We start from the raw sequence: 26166 nt of genomic DNA, 5'->3' as shown, positions 1-26166 counted from the left end.
GGGAGGTGCTATCATCTCCATTTTACAGATGAGGAAACTGAGTCTCAGAGAGGGGAAGCAACTCCCAAGTCACTAGACTGTAAGAGGTGGAGCTGGCATTCAAACCTGGTTGCTTCAGAGAAGTTGCCGAAAGTCTTTGACTTTCGCAGTAGTCAACAGCATAGCCAAAATCAGAATTGTGATTTGTTTAGTTGCTAAGTTCATTTCTCCAAAAAAATTTTCAGGTCTCAAAACACCCTAAGGCTACCTTTGTCCAAATGCTGCACTCTTTGTAGCTGACCCAGAGAGAAGATGGGACACTCACCCAAAAACCTGGCATGGCTATTCGAGGATACCCCATGTCCGTCAGGGCCCCAGGAGACCTGCATTCTCCTCTCCAGAACCAAAACACCTTTGTTTCATGGCAAACAAAGGCCCCACGCTCCCAACACAAACACGAGACAGGACAAAGACCTGACAGAGCCGAGCACTAGCAGAGCACCATGGGTTATGGAAACAAAGTGCATCTTACATAAAAGCAAACCACACCACACCACACCAAAGCCTGGTGTTCTCAGCTGTGTTAGTCAAAGCAAACTGAGGGTCATCTCCAAGGCATACATGGGACGTGAGGAAGGTGTGCCTTCTCAGAGGCCCTTGCAGCAGGCCAGGAGGCATTCAAAGTAGAGATAACTTCCGAATGACCTCAAGTGGCCAGATACAGCCTGTCCTTTCCCTCCAACTGTATCCAGTCCTGGCACCTGAATTCATGTCCCCCCATTCCCTCTGGGGCCATCTCTTTGCTCCCGAGGCAAGCAAATGGTCTCACCAGCATTCACTTGGCCTCCGTAGATGGACCAGGGGCGAGACGTGCAGCCCACCCTGCCAAGTGAGACGCCAAGTGCACACGCGGCATGCTGCAGTCCTACCTGGCTCCCACCTCTCCGAGCAGCTTTCCTCCCCGCCTGCTCGCCACCTCTATGCCGCTCTGTCTGCTCAGCCTCACTTCCTGGAAAAGCGCTACCCAGGGGCTTGCCAGGCCGGCTCTCCTCAGGGGTGTTGAGATCTGAGAGTCTCTGTTCAGTACTCAGGCACCTGACCACGTCTGAAGGCTTCAAGCAGCTCTTCTTAGAGATCTTGGGTCCACCAGGGCCTCTTTCGCCTGCCTCCCTCTCTGCTTTCCTCTCATATTGTCCACTCTCTTCGCGCCATGGCTGCCTCTTGCTCTGGCTGCTAAAGGCATCACTAAGCTGGGAGATGACACTATCAGAGCTCTCCAGCGGCAGCTGCAAGAAGCTATCTTGGTGGATGCCTGAAGATGGCGTGTGGACACCACCGTCTCCATTCATGTGAAGGGAGGCCTGGGAAGTGGCTGCTAGAGAGTAGGTTTTGTGTGGGGAAGGTAGAGCCAGTGGAGAAGCTACTGATCGTGGGGTGGGACGATCTGACCAACTCAAATGGGGGAGGCTGAGAGACAGGGAGGGACTGGCCCTCGGTGACAAGGCGAGGTGGTCAGTGTTATAGATAGAAGCCTCTGGCAGAGGAGGCAAGGGTGGGGTCAGGGCCAGAGAACGCCTGCCTGGGACCCCCACAGTCAGTGAGATCCACTCAGAGGTGACAGCGTGCATCTCGGGGGACAGGGCTCGGCGGGAGTGGGGCAGAGATGAGGGGGCTGGCGTGATGAGCTTGCTGTGACTGGAAAACTTAAAAAGAAGAAGAGAGAGGAAAACAAAAGAAGCAAAAGGTACAAGTGTCAGCATAAAGGAAAAAGAAGGAAAATAATCACAAGGGGTATATAAAGAGGAATGAAATGGAGAGGATGAGCAAGGACACTCTGGTGTCCAAAAACGAAATCCTCGGGTTACATCTGGGGAGAAACCGGGATGGGTGAGTGTGCGTTTGAGCGTGTGCGAGCGTGAGCCTGATGTGTGCAGGCAGGGGGTGGAGGAAGCAGCGAGAGGTGTGGAGATGGGGAGAGGTTCCCGTCAGAGTAGTGACGGATGAGGCCGGCCTGCTTTGCAGAATCAGATTTTCGAAGGGACACATTGGAAGCTCCCCATCCCAGCCGACCCAAGCCCCTGTGCATCCAGATCCCTGACCCGGAACCATACTGGGAAAGGTGGCCCCACACTGCCATGGCCCTTCCCTGGGGTTTTATTTTCTCTGGGAGCTCAGCAGAGTCTTCCAGAGAGGAGTATGAGTAGTGTACTAGTTTCGTTTTACAATCACTCTTGGCTACAGTCAAGTGAAAAATGTAGTTGAGTTCCCTGCATCCTTACAAAGAAGAATGTCCCGCTCCAGTCACACACTCTGTCCTATAAGACAACAGGATGCGGCTATCACTGTCCAGGAAGCCCTGGGTCAGCTCGTTTAATGCTTTCTGCCAAGAACCCTCTACTGGGGTCAGTGATGAGCAGGTGGCAGAGGAGGAAACAATTAGAGGACCAGACAAGAGGCACCGTCTCAGGGTCGACCTGGGCCCCCAGGTCCCACTCTTGTTCCTCTGCCAACATCCTTACAACATACATGGTGGTTTGGCCAGGCTCTTTCACAGGGATGTCACCCCCACCGTGTCACCCTCAACTCAAGGTTCTGACATTTTCTTGGCTTTGGGAAAGTGGGGATCAGTTAGGAATAGTTTATATTTCTAAACAAGTTTGTTCATAATTAATGTTTGGGAAAGCCAACATCTTATTACGCCTATAAACCTACATCCTTTCAGCTCACTGAGACTGAGATGCTGTAAGTTACTTGTTCCAATCACCTGGTTCCAGTGAATGCAAAGAATACTTCGGATCTGGTCTACATGGCTGATGAGAAGGTGTAAGTCTCTCTTTCAGCCTTTGTCTTCTGCAGGCCAACTTTGGCCAAGATGACTGAAGACCACATTTGGACCATGGGATTTATGACACAATGGTGGTACCCACACCAACAGCTTCACCCAGGAGGGATCAACTGATAAAGGCTCTTGTTTCTCTTTCCCTAGTCACCTTATTCCCAGAGCAATTACTTGACTCTTCCTTTTCCCCTGAGATATATCTTCAACCAAGCACTGGAAAAGGCCATTTGTACGCATAAAGACAAAATCCAGTGTACAGTCTGCTTTCCTGCAGTTTTTTGTTTGTTTGTTTGTTTGTTTGTTTTGAGATGGAGTCTCACTCTGTTGCCCAGGCTGGAGTGCAGTGGCATGATCTCGGCTCACTGCAACCTCCACCGGGTTCAAGCGATTCTCCTGCCTCAGCCTCCTGAGTAGCTGGGACTACAGGCGCCTGCCACCACGCCTGGCTAATTTTTGAATTTTTGGTAGAGACGGGGTTTCACCATGTTGCCAGGCTGATCTTGAACTCCTGACCTCAGGTGATTCACCCGCCTCGGCCTCCCAAAGTGCTGGGATTACAGGCATGAGCCACCACACCCAGCCTCCTGCAGACAGTTTTTAATTGCAGTGCTCAAAAACCTCCCCAGAGAGGCTGTGTGCCATCAGCACTGTTGACTACAAAAATTCACATGCTGAGTATGAAAACCAGTGACGGGAAGCTTAGATACCTGTGGGCTTGCAGTGGCACTGCGACTTGGGGAGGAGAAAGGCAGGTCCATGTAATCCACAGGGTTTTTCACCAGTGGTCGCTTGATCACATCCACATAGGTGATGGGGAAGATGCCTTGTCGGGATGTCCCCGGGATCCTCCCTTCGTACCAGTTCTCATCAACCTGCCGGAGCAGTGTGATCCTCTCACCCTGGAAGACACAGCAAAGAGAGGGTCCTTGTCCTAGCATGCCTCTGCATGCCTGGGGCCTCTGCCTGCATGCTTCAATGTCCTGCATTGTTTATCACCATCCTTAGCTCAGGAAAAACCTTCCCTGCTGAACCTGGAGGGAATTAACACTGCTGGGATGAGGATGCTAATGGCAGAGGAGCTACATTGATGCTGGGAAGTTCAGCTTGGTTCTTTAAGTATTTTAGTAAAGGAGAACATCAGATTTGTGTCCCTAAGCCAGGGAACAAATGTAGTGTTTTTGACTCATTTCTAAGGAAAAGATTTTGGGGGGTTTCTCTTTTTATTTTGTAGCATTATAGATACTTACAATGTATCATTATAGAAAAATCAGAACACAAACATAAAGCAGAAAACAATCATCACCCATCACATAGTCATTTGGGGAAAAACACTTAATATTTGGCATATGGACTCCCCAGATTTACTTCTATGCATGTGAATTAAACCTGCACATATTTTTTCTTATAAAAATTGAGTATGAACTGTGTTTCCCTTTTCCAACTTGCTTTTCAAAAAATACTTAATAGCACATAGTAAACCTCCTTCTTTATCAAGACATAGAATTCTAGATTTTTAATGGCATTGCATAGCTTAATGGACCACTGCAGGGTATTCTGTTGCACACACATATAATGATTTAATTACTGATCCCCTGCTGTTGGGCAATTGGGTTGCTTCCAGTGTTACATAAGATGGCTCATCTTTTTCTAACAATGTGCTTACTTCCCTCAATCCTCAATAAAATCTGTAACTTAGCTAACTTTAGCAAGCCAGAGAATTTCGCCATGTAGAGTGTTTGGATTCTGGAAAGAACTTCTCTGCACAGTGTAATTATGTTCTGAATAAGCATGATGGTGATGATAATAATACTGGCATCTCCTGTTTACTAAGCACAAACCAGATACCACGTGTCATGCTGGGGGCTTCACATAAGCTGTTTCACTGAAGTCTCTTACAACCACCTAGGAGAGAGCCATCTATCTTCATTTTTTTCTATAAGAAAATGGTGGCTTGGAAAAAGTATTTAACTCCCACATTCTGCGTAGTTGGTTTGTGCCTTTTGGGTTCAAAGCTTTTCAAACTTCTCCTGGTATCAATGGATCTGTTTTTTCCACTAGGTCACACCAATATATTGTAAAACCCAGTCCCCAACACAGTGCCTTATCACATCAATAGTTGCTAAGTGTTGGTTGAAAACACCTTATAAAAGATGTCTAAGACTCCAGAAATACTATCTTTAATCAGTGAGCTCAATATAGTTAAACCCTGACATTAGCCTAGGGTTTATTTTTAAAATACCTTACCTCAGAAAATTCTCCAATTGCCCTTAATGCAATTCTTTTTTTTTTTTTTTTCTTCAATAGAGATGGGGGTCTTGCTATGTTGCTCAGGCTGGTCTTGAACCAACCCTGGCCTTAAGTGAGCCTCCTGCCTTGGTTTCCCAAAGTGCTGGGATTACAGGCCTTAATGCAATTCTTTTTTTTTTTTTTTTTTTTTTTTCTTTTGAGACCTATTGCCCAGGCTGGAGTGCAGTGGAGCGATCTCAGCTCACTGCAACCTCTGTCTCCCAGGTTCAAATGATTCTCCTGCCTCAGCCTCCTGAATAGCTGGGATTACAGGAACCCACTACCATGCCCAGCTAATTTTTGTATTTTTAGTAGAGACGGAGTTTCACTATGTTGGCTAGGCTAGTCTCAAACTACTGACCTCAAGTGATCTACCCACCTCGGCCTCCCAAAGTGCTGGGATTACAGGCATGAGCCACCCACCGTGCCCAGCCCTTAATGCAATTATTGATTGGCATACTTCTCTTAAGGGTACAGACAGCACCCCCAGACTGGGGTGCGATAGCAACACCACACTTCCCCACATAGCTGCGCCATCCAAGAGAGCCCCAAAGCAAGGCATGAGAAGTGCAGCTTACCTTTCTGAAGGACATTTCTACTTGTGTATCACCATTAAAGTTAAACTTAGCAATAGCTTCTCCATATTCCAAAACCTGCACTGGTGTCAACTTTTTGGGCTGAGCCTTCTCAGCAGGAGGAAGAAGCTGAGAAAGGGAAAGAGGTAAAAGAGAACAAGGGAAGAGAAGAAAGCAGGGAAACAAGAGGAAAAGGAGGAAACAAAACATAAGCATTTTGTAAATAAATGGTGCTTTGGGCACAGTCAGGCTTTTCCTTAGAAAGAAAAGGGGCTGCGGTACCTCGATGTAGGTGCGTGGGAAGATTCCCACCCGGCCGTGGTGTTCTCCTTCATACCAGTTCTGATCAATTTGCTTATAAATGTAAACAATATCTCCCTTCTGCAGAGGAAGCTCCCTGTTGACAGAGGGTCAACGGCATTTTAGCAGATGTTTCAATATGTGTAAGATTAAGACACTTCAGTTTTGTAGCAAAAGGAGACTTTTAAGTGGGGTCAAAGGGTACCAATTCCAGAGAGGGGGCTCCATATTTGGAAGTAAGAACCCCACTATTCAGGAAATTACATCACATTTGGCATTTTTCCAGTCTTTTGCAGGATGGATGTTAACATTTAAATTGACTAGCCCTTGAAAGCGCTCAGAGGCCTTATTAATTTGTTGTGGTTTTCTAAATGCATTTTTTGTGAATGTTGTCTTATGCTCAGAATATTTATGCAACACACAGCAATGCACTCAGCTGCCTTAACTGATGTTTGTTAAACAGAAAAAAAAGTCTCCTTCTGGATACCTTCACTATCCTCTTCTATGCCCTAGCAGGGCATGCCTTCATTGCTTTAAATTGCCCTCAAATTATTTGATATATTGATATCCTTCTATCATTCCATCAATATCACCATTTGTCCACCCATCCATTTTACCATCCATCTTTGTATCATCATGCAGTAGAAAGGTTCTGAAGTTAGGCAGATCTGGTCCAAAACCCAGTTCTGAAATTTTGTAGCTCTGGGACCTTGGACACAATACTTAATCTGAGACACTGTTTCTTTAGCTGAACTTGGAGCTAACTCAGAGTTGCTGGAGAATGCTTCAACAAATTAAAAATAAACAGCTAGGATGGTGCCTGTTGTACAGGTAGGTAACACTCAATAAATGTTAATTCCATTACTTTTTTTCATGAGATGGTCTGGTTCTGCTGCCCAGGCTAGAATGCAAGTGGCATGATCACAGCTCATTGCAGCCTCAACCTCCTGGGCGCAAGTGATCCTCCTATCTCAGCCTCCTGAGTAGCTGGGACTACAGGCATGCACCACCATGCCTGGCCAATTGTTATAGATTTTTTTATAGAGATGGGGTTTTGCTATGTTGCCCAGGCTGGTCTTGAACTCCTGGGCTCAAGTGATCCTCCTGCCTCAGTCTCCCAAAATGCTGAGATTACAGGCATGTAGTCACTGCACCTGGCCTAATTCCTTTGCTTTTTAACATGGAAAAGTGATGTTGGAAAGAAAAGTTGATTTTCCTTCAAATGCTCTTTGTGCCCCTTTGCAACTTTTCCATATCCATTCCTTTGCTTGCCTTAATGATGATGATGTTATTATCATCATTATTATTATTATTATTATTATTATTATTATTTGAGACGATGTCTCACTCTGTCACCAGGCTGGAGTGCAGTGGTGCAATCTCAGCTCACTGCAACCTCCACCTTCCGGGTTCAAGCAATTCTCCTGCCTCAGCTCCCTGAGTAGTTGGGAGTAGAGGCATGCACCACCACGCCCGGCTAATTTTGTGTGTGTGTGTTTTTTTTTAGTAGAGACGGGGTTTCACTATGTTGGTCAGGCTGGTCTTGAACTCCTGACCTCATGATCCGCTTGACTTGACCTCCCAAAGTGCTGGGATTACAGGCGTGAGCCACCGTGCCTGGCCCAGATGATGTTAATTTTTAACCAGGACTCTTTTTTAAAAAAAATGAGACAAAGGCAAATTTTAAACAAAATGAAAACTTAAAAGAAGGATAAAAACTATAACTTTTTCTTTTCTTTTTTTTTTTTTTGAGACAGAGTTTCACTTCTGTTGCCCAGGCTGGAGTGCAATGGTGTGATCTCAGCTCACCGCAACCTCCACCTCCCGGGTTCAGGCGATTATCTTGCCTCAGCATCCCCAGTAGCTGGGATTACAGTCATGCGCCACCAGGCCTGGCTAATTTTGTATTTTTAGTAGAGACGGGGTTTCTCCAAGTTGGTCAGGATGGTCTCAAACTTCCGACCTGAGGTGATCCGCCCGCCTCGGACTCCCAAAGTGCTGGGATTATAGGTGTGAGCCACCGCGCCTGGCCCTTATAACTTTTTCTTGAAGTAAATAATTTTAAAATTGTAACATTCTCTTGAATTAAAAAAAATGACCTAGATCTTTATCATCTGAGTCAAACCAATAGGATGGAAAGGCCTCCAGTTGTAACTTGGAAGGGGTGTGCTCAATTTGCAGGATGCCAGGAAGTCCCACAGTATGTGAGGGGTGCTGGCTGAACAATGAGGGCACATCTGGAAAACTACAGAAAGTCAGTTCTGTGCTGAATAAAAGCACAGGGCAGCCTTTGTGGGTCTCACATTAGCAGACAGGATTCTAACCCTCAAGAGGTCCGTAAAGGGGATGTGGGCATTTGTCTTTGTGAGAAGGAATGTCTCGGGCCACAGTTTTGCCACAGCCCTCTTTGGGGGGCATTATGAATTCCCCCTCCCTTCACCCCCAACCACAGGCACATAGATGAGCAAGACCCTCAGCATATTCACCCCTGTGGAGATCTGCAGGCTCCTGACTCTGCTATACTAAGTATCTCGCAGTTGTGGAGGGGGATGGGAGCGCAATGGTCCTACTGTTAAGCAAAGGACCCACTTGTGTGTGAGGGAGGAACTGAGAGGTCTGTAGTTGTGACTGATGGAAGTCTACCATGGGAAACCTGGGGCCCCATTCTTCCACTACTGTGGACTATACCCCTAGCTCCCAAAGAACCACTGCTGGTGAGAGGGTTTGAGAAATATGATTCGCTTTAGATCTTTTTTGGAGCATCACGGTGTACATCAGCACAGCAGAGGCTCTGAGAAGGCCAGGGGGAAAGAAACTTGTTTAACTTTGTTGAACCAAGTATTCCATAACATGCTATTTTTTTTTTTAGATGGAGTATCACTCTGTCCCCCAGGCTGGAATGCAGTGGCGTGATCTTGGCATACTGCAACCCCCGCCTCCTGGGTTCAAGCAATTCTCATGTCTTAGACTCCTGAGTAGCTGGAATTACAGGCACTTGCCACCACGCCGGGCTAATTTTTGTATTTTTTGGTAGAGACAGGGTTTCGCCATGTTGGCCAGGCTGGTCTTGAACTCCTGACCTCAAGTATCTGCCAGCCTCGGCCTCCCAAAGTGCTGGGATTACAGGCATAAGCTACCATGCCTGGCCCTGACAGCATGCTTTTTTGAGTAATTGACTGTGGGGAAATGTAAAATCAAGTGACTGAAGGGCTTAAAAGACCATGGAGCTAGAATCTACTTTTTTCACTAAATTTTGTGGACATTTTTTTGGAGGCAGCACGTCGTGATGAAAACACTGAGTCAGGAGGAAGGAGCCCTCTCTCCGGCATTAGCAATGTTGATAAAACGTGACAATTTCTGTGGATCTAAGCTTTCTCACCTGTTCTATTTGACAGGGTTGCTCTAAAAAAAAAATTGTTTTAAGACTCTTTATGAAATCTGGGAAAATGTAATATTATCATCACCATACTATTTAATAAATCTTACATAGACTCCTCAATTCAAAGAAGTAAGTGTATTAATTAAATTGCAAATTAATTTATATATCTCTGTTATCCTCTCTGGTTTAAAAAAAGGGGGCAAGAGGATAACATATTTTGAGTACTAAATTTTGGTACACTATGCAAAATGTTTTACAGGTATTACCCCAGCTTCCCTGCAAAAGAGGCATTTTTACCCCTATCTTGCAGATAAAGAAAATTGAGTGGGGGAGAAGTTGATAACTTGACTACAGTCACAGAGATAGTAAGTGGCATAGTCAGGATTTGAACACAGGACTTCCTGACTCTAAAGCCTACAATCTTTGCAGTATATTACGCAGCCACCTCCTTTAGCTGACCAACTAAAGGACTGGAGTAACACACACAAACCCAACTATACCAGATTTGTGCCTAGGTTCTCGACACTGTGCCCTGGTCACTCATTTTGTGATGCAGGAGATCAGAACCATGGTTGGTTAGCTCCACACAGCACTTCCCAGCATCTAAGGACAGGGAGCTCTCCCTCTGATCACCAGATGCACAACCATCCATCTGCAGGACAATGGGGTGGTCACTGACCATTGTACTTTTAGCTGCCAATGAGAACTCATGGACTATTTAAATCCATAATTAGATAAAAAGCCAGCTGTTTCCTTATGGAAGCCAGTCTTTGGTAGCACCTTCCAAATCGTGTTTCGGGTTCCTTTCCTGAAAGACTTCTGGAGCTATTAATATGTCATCAACAAAGTATCTCTTCAAAGTGGGTGGGAGGTATAGATATAGCATGCAGTGCTTCCCAACTCATTCTACAACAGAACTCTCTTTTTGAGAAAAATCTTACAGGGCTAGCACTCTGAGGAACACACTTAAGAGAAACGCTAGTCTCCTGTGGGTTCATGTAAGACTTTAATCTCTTGGGATGTTGTAACAAAATGGGTAAAGTTATCTCCCTAGAGACTGCTCTAGATCCTTCCACAGAAAAGATGGGTCAGATCAAGCCGCCACTTGAGCAAATAGAGCCCCTACATAGGAGGAGGCAGGGTGAGGCAGGGTGTAAGACCCCAACCTCTGCCTAGGTTTGAATTCCAACTCTATCACACCAGCTTGAGCAGGTTCCTTAACCTTATAGTCCCTTGGTCTCTTCATTTGAACAGTGGGGATCATCACAGCACCCACTCCATAATGAATTAACATAAGCAAAGTACTCTGAATACTGTTCGGCATGTAGCAAACTCTATGAACTACTATTTTGTTCTTTTATTTTTTAACAACAATTTTTATAATTGTTATTTCTCCAACTCTTCTCTACAAACAAACTGCTGTGTTTCAAAGAGGCAGCTAAAAAGACAAATAAACATAACTGGTGGCACTTACTTTAGTGTCTGAGCTTTAAAGTCAAATTTGGCTCTGGCAGGTCTCATCTGAACATAAGAAACAATGACAAGTTAAAATCAGGATTCATGTACAACAAGGACACATTTTCACAAATTTCTAGAAAGCGAAGCAGAAAAATTCACTCTAGCCAGTTTGTCCTAGTGTAGAAATCTGGGCAAAATTGCATTTGTCTGACCTTAGTAGAAAACTAAATAAATGTTTAGTCAACTATGTATGTCATTCATGAGAATCCCCCTAAAAACAGCCAGATCTGGGGAAGAGATGGTTAGAAAGGTCCCAAAGCTGAGGTACTAGTTCCTCAAAACATGTGGACCATGGCTATTAAAAAAACAAACAAACAAAAAGACAAAGTCAGCCAGAAGTCCTAAGATGTTCCTTATCTACTGTCTTATTCCTCAGAGACATCTATTTGCTTAAATTATGGTATGCAAGTAGATGAAATGCCGATTCACTTCTCACATCATCTCCAACTCCATATATTTCTTACGGTCTGTGACATCACCCAAAAGCCAGATAAAGTGGTCCCTGAGCTCAAATGACTCCTGCCAAGACTTCCAATCCTGTTGGGTAGCCCTCTCTTCCCAGATGCCCAGGTCTGAGTCAGCCTCTGCCCCTTCTCCACTTCCTGATCAAGTGTGTCATTAAGTCAGGAGGGACCTCCCTCTACACCTCCATCCCTCCACAACCCTGTTGCTCAAAGCTGACGTCTAGTTTCCATTGACACAAAGCTTCCTTTGACTTCACATTCTCTTCACTCTAATCTGTCGCCCAGGAGCACAAATAACATTCCTAACATTCTTCCTCACATCTCTTCCTTGCTTTGAAGTTGGCTGCTGCTCTCAACTTTCCCTCAGTTCAAATCTCAATTCCTGCCATAGGTGAAGGCCTTTGGGTAGTTTCTCCCTAGTCTTACGGAATTGCCTTTATCTCTATTACACTGTTCCTGTTCCAGTCAAATCTATTTGCTACACCTCAGCGGAACCCCCTCCTACCCCCTCCTCTCTCTGGAATTTTTTTTTTTTTTTTTTTTTTTTTTTTGAGACAGGGTCTTACTCTGTCTCCCAGGCTGGAGTGCAGTGGCACGATCTCAGCTCACTGCAACCTCTGCCTCCCAGGTTCAAGCAATTCTCCTGCCTCAGCCTCCCGAGTAGCTGGGACTGCAGGCATGTGCCACCACGCCGGGCTAATTTTTGTATTTCTCGGTAGAGACTGGGTTTCACCATGTTGGCCAGGCTGGTCTCTAACTCCTGGCCTCAAGTGATCCGCCCACTTTGGCCTCCCAAAGTGCTGGGATTGCAGGCATGAACCACTACGCCTGGCTGTGGAATTTCTCTTTTTTTTGAGACAGCATCTTGCCCTGTTGCCCAGGCTGGAGGGCAGTGGCACAATCACGGCTCACTGCAGTCTTGACTCCCCAGGCTCAGGTGATCTTCCCACCTCAGCCTCCTGAGTAGCTGGGACTACAGGCATGCACCACCACGCCTGGGTAACTTTTATACAGATAGGATCCCACGATGTTGCTCAGGCTGGTCTCAGATTCCTGGGTTCAAGCAGTCCTCCTGCCTTGGACTCCCAAAGTGCTGGTATTACAGGTGTGAGCCACTGTGCCTAGCCTTCCACAGGTATTTTTAAAGTCTGCATTTTCACATTGATGTTTTCATCTATCCACCTATCTATACCATACGTATGGGGGCCAAGTGAATGTTCACCTTATAATCAAGTTAAAGCCACACAATTTCAATACCTGTGTTTGTGTCTGTAACCAAAGGGCATAATTTCACAGTTGCAGGTGAACAAGAAAAGAATGGATGTGGGGTTAATGATAAATGACAAGTTCACAAGAGAAAACTAAATGACCAAAATTATAAGGGTAAGAATTTCACAGTGATTTCAATAGAAAAACACAAGGAAGTAGGTTACCTCATGTCACCCAGCTGTAGAGCTGTGTGAACTTTAAAAAATGTATACCAAAGCAGCACCACATTCATACTTTGGTAACTGAGTTCTGTCAAAACAATATCTCCTATCAATTAAATCAATATAATTATATAGGTGTGTAGTTTATGATTAATTTGTAAGTGGTGGGGTGGTGAGATTTTTTTCATTAAAGGCCTGTTAAAATTCACTGATTCTATTGAACTCTTGAGATGTGTATGTGAGTCATCGATGGTTATACAAAGCAACATCCTCTCCCTCTTTATCTCCCTATAGCTCCCAAGACTAAATCCATCTTTCCCTCCTCTGGCTTTCACAGTATTGTATTACTTACTATAGGACAGAGATAACTGTATAAGAGGGAGACTTCCACTATCAGCTCCCCGAGGGCACAGAGACTGAGTTCTTTCTGCCTCCCATAGGGTCTTACACAGAACCTGTGGTCACCCAAGTCCTACTGAATGGCACTGAAGTGCACTGACACAGTGTGGTGCACCTGAGATGTGTTGGTCTATACTTTTTCAAGTCCACAGTCAACTTCTAGGGTGGTGATTCTCAAAATGTGGTCCCTAAACTGGTATAATCAATACCAACTGGGAAATTGTTAAAAATGTAAATTTTCAGGCCCCACTGCAGAATCAGAAACTTTGCAGATAGAACCCAGGGTCTGTATTTTACCAAGCCCTCCAGGGGATGCTAACGCACTTGTCAGAGTTTGAGAAGCATTGCTCTAGAAGGGAGGCAGGCTCACTGAGCAGAGTTTGCCTGCCTCTGTCTGTGGTTATTCCACCCACGGTGCATTTCTGTTTGCATGTATCATGTACATGTGTAAGTGTGCAGCCCTAGTGCCTTCACCTGTTCCCATCTTCTTCTACCTACAAGCAGGCAGGACTGTCGGTGAGGACAAACCATGCCCAGAGCCTTCTGAGAAGGGCCATTTTGAGGAGGAACTGGAATGTTGGGGGCTCAAGGGCTATCTTTCCCTTGCAATTACCATTCGCTAACTTTTGCTTCTTCCTTGATAGATTTTCTTTTTCTCCATCACTTTAGAGTCTCCTTCTCTTCCCCAGGTTTCCTTTTTCTTTTAATTTGAGACAGGCTCAAATTTCTTTAAATTTGAGATAGGATCTCACTCTGCCACCCATGCTGGAGTGATGTGTTCATAGCTCACTGAAGTCTTGAACTTTTGGGGTCAAGTGATCCTCCCACCTCAGCCTCCCAAGTGGCTATGACTATAGGCATGTGCCACCAAGCCTGGCTAATTTTTCTCTCTCTATATATATATACATATTTTTTTGTGTGTGTGTAAAGACGAGGTCTTCCTATGGTGCAAAGGCTAGTTTCGAACTCCTGGCCATGAGTGATCCTCCTGGCTCAGCTTCTCATAGTGCTGGGATTATAGACTTGAGCCACTAAACCTGGCCAGCTTTCTTTCTTTTAATTTGGTTCCCTCTTTTCACTATCTCTTCTTCCCAGACACCTTTTTTTTTTTTTTTTTTTGAGACAGGGTCTTGCTCTGTTGCTCAGGCTGGAGTGCAGTGGCATGATCATGACTCACTGCAGCCTTGAGCTCCCAGGCTCAAGCAACCCTCCTGCCTCAGCCTCCCCAGTAGTTTGGACTACAGACATGTGCCACCACATCTGGCTATCTACCAATCTATCTAATTAATTAATTAATTAGACATGGGGGTCTCACTATGTTGCCCAAGCTGGTGTAGAACTCCTGGGCTCAAGCAATTCTCCCACCTTGACTTCCCAAAGTACTGGGATTACAAGTGTAAGCCACTATGCCCAGTCATATTTCTTAAAAAAAAAAAAAAAAAAGATAGGCAATGATATTCTAGATAGAAAAATAAAAAATAAAATAAAAAAGATAGAAACAAATATTAATTTACTGTACTGAAAGGTTATAAAACAGTACCTACTTTGGGTGTTATTCCCCCACTCCCCTAGCTCCCACCCTAAATCCCAGATGTACCCATTTTCCCTAAAAGAGATCATCTTCAGCAGCGCTACTTAAAGGTTACATGGCAAAGCATAAACTCTTACGCAAGATGCAGCATTTGGCTAGCATGAGAATTTCGACATGTTGACCTTAGTGCAGGAGGCCAAGATCTGGATAAAAATCACTTCAAAGTTTGTTCTTCTCTTTCCTTTTATCATATTAAGCTTTCATAATCTAGGCTTGGAAATGTCAAAACTAAAAGAACAAATGAAACGTCCCTCGGAGAACTCTCTTACCCTCTGTGGGTTTATCCTAACTGCGAAAGTCTTTGGGCTGCAAAATTCTTTAGTGAGGCGCGCTACTGCAGCACTGCTGAACACTTCACACAATTCATCCACCTACATGTGAGCAGCAGCATTGTTCTATATTTCAAAATTAACGTCACTAAATTTGGAGGCCTTTGTAAATGGCATAAATTATTGTTAAGCTAACTTTTGTAAAGTTTCATTAACCATCTCTTCAAAGAAGAATTGTGTAACTGTCCAAACCATAGCTACCAATGCATATGGACTCAGGTATAAGGTTTCTAAGCAGAATGCACAGGCAACACAGTAGCATGATAAAATGCAGGATGTGGAGGGCTGGACTCATGAAGGCAGCCAATGCTCCAAGGCATGCAACAGGGGCATGTGCCAGCAGATCCCGGTCCCCCAGCCAGGCATGCTTGAACATACACAACACAGGACATAATGGGGTCATGTCTATTTACCAGCCACAAGAAGCCAAAGCAAGCCTAAGGGAGGCCAGGATGACAGATGCTGTTTGGAGAACTAAATTGGCCTACAGAGGGCAATGCTGAGGGGAGGCAAATAGGCAAATATTGCTTTGGGTCAAGCAGCAGATTGAGGTGACCAAAACAGACCTCTGACCCAGATTTCCTTTTTGCAGTATCGTCTATATTGAGGAGGTCCCCAAAGCGCTCATTAGTGATAAACTGATGGTGCGTCGGAATGACGCCTGTGTGGCGTCGAGCTGCAATATCAGCCTCTTCTTGCTCGCGCTTAAGTCGTCTCTGGTCCGCTAAAAGTTTCTGCCATAAAATTGCATAAAATGGGCAGTGAATCATCTGTTCCAGCATATTAGAAAACTGCCAACAAAAGTAATTAGGGAAGGAGGTACTGGGTGAATGGGGCAGAGACTTTAAGGGTCAGCTGTCAGAAGGGCTTTAGAGCCACAACTATTACACTCCCATCGTAACCACCCTCCGTGCACTGTAGAGAGGAGGCAGCACTTCACTGGGAAAGCTGGGATAGGGGAAGGATGATTCCACATGATTACGCTGTCCAGCAAACTACCTACCCCCAGCTCAGCCCAAAGCCTCTTGCTTCTGGCAGCAAAAGGCCAGGTGAGCCAGGGGGGCACATCCAGGGCATTCCCAATCATGCTGGGCTGGCAGCGGGAGGCTGGAAGTGCCATCTCTACCCTGTTTTTAGGCAGGGATATATTCCCACAGCATATTCCCCTGGCAAGACCAGTGCTGGCCAATTCCTCCTGCCCATCTCAGGCCTATTAAACCTGCTATAGGCTTTTGCTAGTGAAGTCTATGGCACCAGGTCATTTTTGTGCTTCCTGTATCTATTACTCTAATATGCTCTTGACAGAGGGAGCAGCCCATTTCAGAAAGGACGATGCCCCTTCTAGGCAGCCAACTCTTCCCCTAGGCACAATTTTTAGAAGACCTTAGGATATGCACCAAAGGCTAATTATGTGGCTGACAGAGAGCATCAGTTACTTTTTTACTGAATGATTTCTTTACCGGGTGAAATGAAGCTGAGTTAAAGGGAATGACAGAGAATATAAATATTTAAAAAACCCTAAGAATAATGGTACCTGGGATTAGAAGAAATATTCTCTCTTAGAGTAAGGAAAAAGTCATCTATTTCTATTTTTAAAGGCTTCTTTGAAAAATCAAACAATGTTGCTTTTTACCAAATGCCCTCAATGCCTACTAAAATGACCCCATGGAACAGAATTTTAATGTGTTTTCTGATACTGAACAATCTTACTTTCCTGGGATTAACTTTCCTTGTAGGAAAGCATGAATTAGAACTGATAATTCTCAGCATTGGAAGACAGTAGGCTTCGTCCAGCAGGCAATTAAATGCCTCATGTGACATGCACCCCCAAAGGAGGGTGGGCCCGATTGCTCTCCAAAGACTACAAATAATGAAGTGACAACTCATCAAATGGCTGTGGGATTTCCAGTACTCAAGTAAGTTGTAAAGATTAAATTAGAAAAGACATGAGAAAGTCCTCTGTGAAGCCCAGTGCCATAGAAAGAGTGCTGGTCCAGGCATCTGGAGCCCTGGTTTCTAGCTCTGCTATTGGTATAGGTTAACTTACTATCCAGCCCTGGGCAAGCTACTACCTTGCTGTGGTCCTTTCCTGGACTAAACCAGGGGCTTGGCTACATGACCACTAACGTTACTGCCAAATCTGACATGTTCTCATTTTCTGAAAATCCATGTTAATGATAAAGTATTTGCAATGGGGAGGGCCTAACTGACACCCCATGAGCTGGGGAGTGTGAGCTGTTTCTGTAGCCATGGGAATGGTGTGATGCTTGAGACGGCCACAGTTCTTACTCAAGGCCCCTTGTGTTCTGGCTGGAGTTAAACATAATGAGTGGAAGTAGACATCAAATGGGGCAAAGCTCCCAATCCAGTACTTGAATCTGACCTTAGTAAGTCCCTCAGCCCTGTAGTTTAACCATGTAAGCCAAAAACCATGGATAAAGACACAAAACTTTTAAGATTCTATGAGCCAGTGTTATTCGGGAGACAACTGCTCGCCTTCTTATGTAACTTCTAATATATCAATTGCTAAACCACTAGATAAACTACACCTCCCATGTGGTAGGCAAGAATTGTCCCATAAAACCTTCTAGGTCAGAGACTAGGGCTTATATTACTAAAATGTAATTTCATCTTCCTTCATCATAGCAGCCCCGGCCTACGTACATGGGAATCTTGTATCTTGTGGCAGGAAATAGTTAACAAAGAGCTATAGAAAATGAATCTGCTCTATGGCCTGATGGACACTCATTATTAGTGAGTTATTACAAATAATAACTGTCCATCAAATGCTTCCTCTTGTTTCTTTCCATGGACAGGTACAAGTTTCTTATTGAATACTGTTCAATTGTGCCTGGAGATGGGGAGAGGTATAGTGATTTCTTTTTTTTTTTTTTGAGACGGAGTCTCGCACTGTCACCTGGGCTGGTGTGCAGTGGCGCCATCTCGGCTCACTGCCACCTGCGCCTCCCAGGTTCAAGCGATTCCCCTGCCTCAGCCTCCCGAGTAGCTAGGATTACAGGCACCCGCCACCACGCCCGGCTAATTTTTTTGTATTTTTTTAGTGGAGATGGGTTTCACCGTGTTAGCCAGGCTGGTCTCGAACTCCTGACCAAGTGATCCACCTGCCTTGGCCTCCCAAAGTGCTGGGATTACAGGCGTGAGCCACTGCACCTGGCCATGGTGGTTTCATTTTTGTCTTTTCTTTTACCATCTGGAGGCGATAATTATCATCATCCTACTCATCCCCAAGTCATCCTTACCCTAAATCCTTCAGGAAACCCCACCTAAACTCTGGAACTACTCAACAAAGCAGAACAACAGAGAAAAGGGGCTTCAGACTTGAACGTGAACAGGACAGAGTTGTGCACACACGCACACCCTCCCCCACTGCTACCAGGTCAAGGTGATTTTTCCAGCTCTTAATTCATTTCAGGAATATGGGCTTGGGAGCTTGTTTAATCTCTAGGACTCTTTTTCTTCGGGATGCGAGGCCCAGAAAGCATGTATCATCACAATGCTTTATCCCAGCAGAAGCTTGTGATTTTGCCCATTTGGCTGATATGAAGAACTACCTCTTCCCAAATCCCCGAGAAAAAGGGCTCTTTCCCAGGCCCTGACAGTCACCCCATGGCAGGACAGGCATTTCAGTAGCTACAAGAAAATATCCACATTTTGAAGTTCTTGGCTGGGGTTTTCCAGCATTTCTTGGTGTATCTGCCGCCTTCTGAATTGAAGGCAACAGAGTTATAGGCAACTTCCTCAAGTTGTTTTATAAAATGTATCAAGGTCATTACTATTTTTCATTTTCCTCTTTCTCCTATTGCATCCTTCTCAATTTGAACAATGCTTTGTGCCAACAGAGGGGTGGGCAGTATTGGAGGATGGATGTAGGTGGATTTCGTTAGGGATTATCAAGGGTGGAGTTGAGGGGGGATGAAAGAGCAAACTCTGGTTTCTAGCTTACAGGGCATTAAGTGCAGCAGTGGACAATCTCTTTCTGTATCTCCCATGCAGCAGTGCTGCATTTATAACCTAGTGCCTGTGGGGAAATCAGTCTTACTTTTTGGAAGAGTCCACTAAAAGAGAAGTGATTGAGCCTATGTCATATAAAAAAATCACTTGTGAAAGCCTCAATTTTTGCCTCTAATTGCTAGATCATGTCACCTCTCTGACAGATGTCTAGAATCTGTACTTTTCTTCATACATTTTTCCAAGCAAAAGCTAAGAGATTTAAAAGATGGGACTTACCTCTTTATCATCATGACGTCTTCGAACAAATTCTTCTGTGGATTCCAAGTAATCAGCTGGTATAAAATGTCTTGGCGATTCTGAATCTTTAAAACAACAAAGTAGAGTTAAAACAGGCAAAGATTTCGCTGGAAACCAGCTTGCAAAAAGAGTTCACCTTTCATCTATTACAGATATCAAAATTTTGAAGTCATTCTTGATTAATGATCAATGGTCTAATTCTGAAGGAAAAAAAAATTTCACCCCCCGCCCCATTTTTTGGATGTATTTGTGAACTAGTTTAATGCAAAGAAAACTACTCAGAAGGCAAAAGGTGAGCAAAATGAGAGAACTTTCTTTGTAAAGTGTCCCTACAAAGAGGCGTGCAGGACCTGATAGGGACAAGGCACACACTCACACACATATAGGGCCATTGAGAGAGGCTGCCTCTCAAAAAACCATGGGGTATGTTGGGGATTGGTGCAAACAGCAAGGGGTTCAAGAGTTCAAATGAACACATCTCAGTTGAGCTAAACGGCCAATTTTTCTTTCGAAACACACTTTGGTGGTTAGTCTAAATGACATGGGGGCTTTGTTTTTAAAGAAGTGCAGCCACTACGAGCCATGATTAATTGCCAAGCAAAACAAACAGAAAACAAAGGACAGACCAGAAAATGAGCACCAAGGGCACAGAGGAGGACGGGATAATGCAAGCAAAGTGGAGGGACGGGCAGGTGAGACTAGGCAAACACACAAAATGCCACCTCCGCGGGATGGTGCCAGTTCACTTTGTGGGTTGTTGTTCCTGTCCAGGCTGTGGTCTGAGTATGGCACGGAGTTTCCATTATTAATGGCCCTTGGGTAGTCCTCCAGGGCCGTGGGTCTCTCCTGAGAGGGCTCTGAGCTGCGGCTAAGCCTGGCCATGGTGTATCGGGAAGACAGACGTGTGGGAACCACGGGCTTCCCCCCAGAAGGGGGTTGGTCCTGATGGGGCTGACTGGGGAGGTCTGGCTTCTGGCCCACTAGGAGGCCTGAGGAGTCACCAGGGGAAGGTTGTCTGGGGTGGTGGTGGAGGGGCTTTTTCAGCCGGAAAGGAAGGGGGCTCATTAGGTAGATGTTCCTGAGGAGGGTGCTCTTGTCCCCTCTGGCATCCAGGCGCCACTCGGGCTGTCTAGAGGTCTGCTGCTGCTCATGCTTCCGGATGGTGGTGAAGCGGGTGTATGAGGCCGGGCAGGTGCCCTTGCACTTGTTGAGGCGATGTTTGGGGAAATCTCCATGAACACTGCTGCCACTGCCTTCTCTGCTGTCAGTGGAGATATTTGAACAGCGGTCCATGTCATCAGAGCAGGTGGAGAGAGGCTCAGAAGGCACAAGGCCCCTGAAGCTCAAGGCATGGTGTGCCATATTGCTACATGTTGGGGAAGCATAGACCCCACTGGAGTTCATCCCGTCCATCTCCTTGGGACGGAGCTTCGTTGACTCAAGTAGGGACTCGGCCGAGCGGGCTGAGGTCAGGCTGCCCCGGGATGGCACAGGTGTGGGAGACTTGCTCAGCCTTCCAGACAGGTCCAGGGATGGCATGGAACGGGACCGCTGAATCAGCTGCTCAAAAGCAGTGATGCGGGAAGAGACGGTGTGCTTGGGGATGTGTTCCGAGCCCTCCTGGCTGGGGCCCAGCTCACCCCTGGACAATGCCAGGCTACTCTTTTCAAAGTGGGAGGCAAGATCCCGCACACTCGAGGAGGAGGAGATGGAGCCCAGGAAGAGGCCAGATCGGTTGATCTGGTGCATGTCCCGATAAAGCATGGTGAACTGCATCCCAGCCTTTCTTGAGAGAGGACAGGGCCTCCTGCCGCTAGTGCTGTACTCCTGGAGGCTCATGGTACTGCTCGACTTGCTGTCATAATCCCGTCGGGAGCGCATGAGCAGGTTCTCAATGCTCCCTCCCACTTGGAGGGGGAGGCCTCTTTTGGAATCATTCAAAGAACCAGAAACACAAAGGTTCTCACAGCTTTGAGCCTTCTCTGAGGGCAAGAGGATACTCTTCTGTTCCTGCAAAAGAGCGCTGGGAGCAGAGAGCCTGGGTTTGAATTTGGAAGGAAGGATTTCCGAAATGCAGGCCTTCGCAGCTGACAGGGGCTTCTTGTGCTTACACACAGGGCCTAACGCATTGCTAGTGTTAAACGTTCGGCTATGGACTGAAGATGAAGAAATCATGTGAGCATTCCCACCTTTACGATCCACTGGTAAGCATGCAGAATAAAATAAATAGACCCATTAGGTTAAAGCTGAAAGCTGCTAAAAAGAAAAAGGAGAGGTAACATGCTCATTTGTCATAAGGGCTTTTAAAAAATTTCCAGTCGATGTCCGGAAGCAAAATAATCTGTGCTGCAAAGCAGGTGCAAGGATGCAACAACAAAAAAAATGGCTACCCTGCTAGAGTTAGGAATGGCTAAAGCTCAGCTAATTTCTAAGAAAAGGTAATTAGAATGAGAGAGAGAGAGAAAGAGAGAAAGAGAGAGAGACAGAAATCTTGAAGGAGAGCAAGGTTGGGGGGTCAAAGGAACAGAAACTATTAAAACCAGAAAGAAAAATGGCCGGTAAGAAAATAGGGGAGGGAATTTAAGAGGACTCTGAGGCCTGGATGTGGGTCTGAACAAGGCAGGACTTATCCCCATTGCTGGAGGTTCACCACGGCCGACGCTCAGGAGGTGGATGGGAGACAGAGGCCTGCAGGCTTCACCCAGTTAATTACCTTTAGTGGAAGCAGAGCTGGATGGTCGCTTGAGCCCACTCAGGCCCTGAAGAGGGATGTCACCACCTTCCAAGACACTTTTATAAATTTGTCTCTCATTCTCCAAGCTAGTGAGATCCCCAGGAGCCCCATCTGATTCCCTCTTCACTGCATGGAAGTTGGAAGAATATATACTATGAACAGGTAATTTTGAAAGAAAGAGAGAAAAGGGAAAAAATAAAGATAAGAATAGGAGTTAGCGCTTTTAACATTTTTCAAATAGCACATTACCTGCTGAGGACAAGAAATACACCTGGTATCCTAACCAAGAACTGTCCTTTCTAAAGAATGCTCTTATTTAGACAGACATTTCTACAGACAGGACCGTGGAGCCCTGAATGCTCAGGAATCTTGCCCAAACAGCAAAGTTCTCTAATCGAAATGGCTGCATTTATGCTTTAAAAGAAAAATTCTGTGGAACGCTGCCTGGGGAAGAAGGGTTGGAAGAAGGATAGGGGAGAACAGGGGGAGGATCACACATAGGGGAGGGCAGGAGGACCCAATGGCTGCACGCAAGATGGTGCAGTCAAGGACATGAGTAGTGCCTCTGTCACGTAGCCAGGCAGTGTCAGCTACTTCAAGTCCACTACCTGGATTATTTTTCTTGGTTATTCTTCGTAAGCATTTGGAATATAAAATCATCAATGAAAGGGGGAAGCCCAACTGTCTTGGGTCTCCAGGAAAATCAGTGACCAAGTGAAATTGGAACCTGGGATTCTACGGGCTCTTAGTATCACAGCCACATTTGCACTCACTTCTTTCAAAGTTTGTGTTCAGAAGATTATGACATGACATGTAGTATGAGCATAAACGATTGCTCCTTTATAGCCTCCATTTATTTTTATCTTGTTAACATCAAGGTATTTCTGCAAGTTACCACAAATTCCTTTTGGAATGAGGTGAGGCACAGAAAAAAAAATTAAGGGTACTTACTCACTGAGTCCCTCCCTTCTCCTAATCCCACTTTTCTATGCCTGCCACTAACACACTGTCATTCACACACACACACACACAAACACAGACACGCACATGCACAGACATGCGCATGCACACACACAGACACACACACACACACAGACACACACACACACACACCCCTCAGTTAAGTGAATGACTCCTGTCCTGCAGAACCACATAGGTTTCTGCTGGGCTTATTCCTACCCAACTCAGGTTACTGGTATCAAAACAGATTTTTCAGCTCTGAAGACCCATTGCTAGGTGGAATTCCTTCATCCCTCTGTTTCATTGTGAACATCAACTAACATATAGAATAGCTTAAAGAATTACAGAGTGAACACCCATATTCCCCCCACCTAGCTTCTACGGCGGGCCACAAACTGTGACTGCTTGATCACACATCTGTCCAGCTATATTTTCCTCTACTCATCTAGCAACGATCAATAACGCAATGCTTTTACATTCTGGGAAACTGGCCATTCTTTCTGTGCATAATTGCAGCCTCTGAGTCCCCAAGGTCACTGATAATGACAGCAAAAACAACTCTACATACCTCTTGGTGAGGCGTCCTATGTGGCAGGCACCGTGCCTATTGATCATTATCACATCAATCCTAACAATCCTACTTCTGCCATTTTTTAGATGAGGAAACGAGGCACTGAGAGATTCAGTAACTTGTCAAAGTAGGCAGGTTAGCAGAATAGCAGGGCTGGAACTTGAACCAGGCCATTGAGCACTACACGGATAGTATTCTCCCTCAGCTCCTGTTTTATTTTACTGCTTATTAATTTATTTTTTTGTAGGGACAGCGTCTATGTTGCCCAGGCTGGTCTTGAACTCCTAGCCTCAAGTAATCCTCCCAACTTGCCCTCTGAAAGTGCTGGGATTACAGGCATGAGCCACTGTGCCCAACCTTCAGCTGCTGTTTTATTAATAGATACAACATTTTCCTACAACTGAGGAGGCAGTGGCTTGCACACCACAGGAACCAGAGGGAGCTCAGGGATGCTCCAGCTCCCTATACACCATCACTGCTGAGTGTTACTCACCATGAATACACCCCTAAGATGAGCGGCACCAGACACAGGAGTCAGAAATGGAAAAGAGGTGGGGACGCTGGTAGAATACCGCGACACCTCCACCTTAGAATAATTAAGTCCCCTGAGCAATACTATTGCTTCTGGCACTGGTAATCCCCTCACAGAGCTGCCACTTACTGAGCCTCACCTTGTACCCATCTGGGCCTAAGGGCTTCATATACCCTGTTTCACGGGACTGCCGAGGGTGGGGGTCAGAGCTCCCCCAGGGCCCTCTTCATTCACTCTGGCCTGGATGTGGAGGTCAAATGCTTTTCCTCTTTACTTAGAGATGGAAGAACCTGAGGGTAGCTTGCAAGGCTGTGGCACCATATGCCAATTTAAACAAATGTGAGTTGATCTAAACTGGCTTATAATTTTGAATTTCCTAATTAAAAATAAATATGTCCCTTTTCTAAATTTCCTATTCATTATCCACCCTCTTCCCTTTGGTTGCATTTTCTGATTTTGCCCTTCAGTTTCATGCTATGTTTCCTCTTTTTTGTATAACTTCAACAGCAAAAACACCCATGAATAGATGTCCTTTATCCTTGCTGACCAACTGCTGTGGTGACTGAGGTCTCTTTTGAAGGTATGGTGTCTGAAGCCCCTCCCACCTTGGTTTGGGGCTGCCACACCTCCTTAAGCATTGGAGATGAGTAAACTACATTGGGATTGAGGCTGCATCCATACTTGGAGTTCCTATTCTTCTGCAACCTAACTATATGAACAAACTACAATCTAAGAGTATGCTCTTATAACAAGTAGCTGAGTCTCAGCCAATCACAGCAGCCAAGCTTCAGCCAATCCCAGGCTGCCAACTGATCAGCCCACATCTATATAAATGCCCACATAGGCAACTGTGGAGCTGCAACCAATCCAGCTGTAGCTGTACTCGCTGTCTTTTGTTGTTTATAAATGCTGCCTGCCCATGTTGCTGGGTGAAGCTCTCTGAACTGCTCCTGGTTCTAAGGGCTGCCTGAACATACATCCTTCTATGCCTTAAATAAATCTGCTAAATTTAATTTGTCTAAAGTTTTTCTTTTAACAGAGTGACTGACAGCAGCTTTCATTCTGCTGTGCCTGCTATCCTTTGAATTGCCTCAGCTTTGGCCAGAACGTTTTTTTTTTTTGAGACAGAATCTCACTCTGTCGCCCTGGCTGGAGTGCAGTGATGCCATCTTGGCTCACTGCAACCTCTGCCTCCTGGTTCAAGTGATTCTCCTGCCTCAGCCTCCCTAGTAGCTGGGACTACAGGCGTGCGCCACCACACCTGGCTAATTTTTGTATTTTTAGTAGAGACAGGGTTTCATCATGTTGGTCAGGCTGATCTCAAACTCCTAACCTCAGGTGATCCGCCCACATTGACCTCCCAAAGTGCTGGGATTACAGGAGTGAGTCACCACGCCCAGCCTGGCCAGAACTTCTAAGCCATCTTCCTAAGTTCCTAATAACTTTGTTCTGTCATGACTCTTGACCATAACTGGCTGCCTGACCTCACACCTCTGCTCTACCTCACCAATAGTCAGATCTCACCCCACCCCAACCCCTCAGCCACCTCACTCTCTGGCCTTATTCCACCCATTATCACTATTTTTTCCTGCTTCCTACCAGAATGATAAACTAGCACTGAGGAAATCTCTCAGAATGGATTTGCCAAGCCAATTGTTTTTTTTCTGATACCAAAGCTAACAAAACATGCTTTTTCCAGATGGGTAACATTTTGAAACCGAGGCACTCCTTGTTTAAAAACAATACCCAAGAGCTCTACAACAATGCTGTGCCGCCCAGGCTGGAGTGCAGTGGCGTGATCTCAGCTCACTGCAACCTCCGCCTCCAACGTTCAAGTGATTCTCCTGCCTCAGCCTCCTAAGTAGCTGGGACTACAGGTGCCTGCTGCCACGCCTGACTATTTTTTTTTTTTTTGTATTTTTAGTAGAGACAGGGTTTCATTATGTTGGCCAGGCTGGTCTTGAGCTCCTGACCTCATGATCCTCCCACCTTGGCCTCTCAAAGTGCTGGG

General features: G+C 45.6%; 1 protein-coding gene across 42 annotated transcripts in view; it reads right to left on the bottom strand.

Annotated features, from left to right (window-relative positions):
* The window catches only part of SORBS1 (sorbin and SH3 domain containing 1), a 247838-nt gene that overhangs the window by 23832 nt on the left and 197840 nt on the right, over positions 1 to 26166 (bottom strand). For 26 of the 42 annotated variants that reach the window (XM_030809195.1, XM_030809211.1, XM_030809199.1 and 23 more), the window contains 8 exons: positions 22072 to 22244; positions 19338 to 19423; positions 15656 to 15823; positions 10833 to 10879; positions 5962 to 6076; positions 5683 to 5808; positions 3526 to 3717; positions 909 to 1682 (listed from right to left, as the gene is read on the bottom strand). In XM_030809195.1, the coding sequence (XP_030665055.1) occupies positions 909 to 1682; positions 3526 to 3717; positions 5683 to 5808; positions 5962 to 6076; positions 10833 to 10879; positions 15656 to 15823; positions 19338 to 19423; positions 22072 to 22244 (1681 nt within the window). Of the gene's footprint in view, positions 1 to 908; positions 1683 to 3525; positions 3718 to 5682; positions 5809 to 5961; positions 6077 to 10832; positions 10880 to 15655; positions 15824 to 19337; positions 19424 to 20080; positions 22045 to 22071; positions 22245 to 26166 lie in introns of those variants that run through there. The other 16 variants (XM_030809225.1, XM_030809227.1, XM_030809228.1 and 13 more) reach the window with 4 other exon arrangements.

The sequence above is a fragment of the Nomascus leucogenys genome, chromosome 3 (assembly GCF_006542625.1).
Source record: "Nomascus leucogenys isolate Asia chromosome 3, Asia_NLE_v1, whole genome shotgun sequence".
Classification (NCBI taxonomy): Eukaryota; Metazoa; Chordata; class Mammalia; order Primates; family Hylobatidae; genus Nomascus; species Nomascus leucogenys.
The sequence above is the reverse complement of the archived record's forward strand: the minus strand, read 5'-3'. Positions and strand labels throughout refer to the sequence as shown.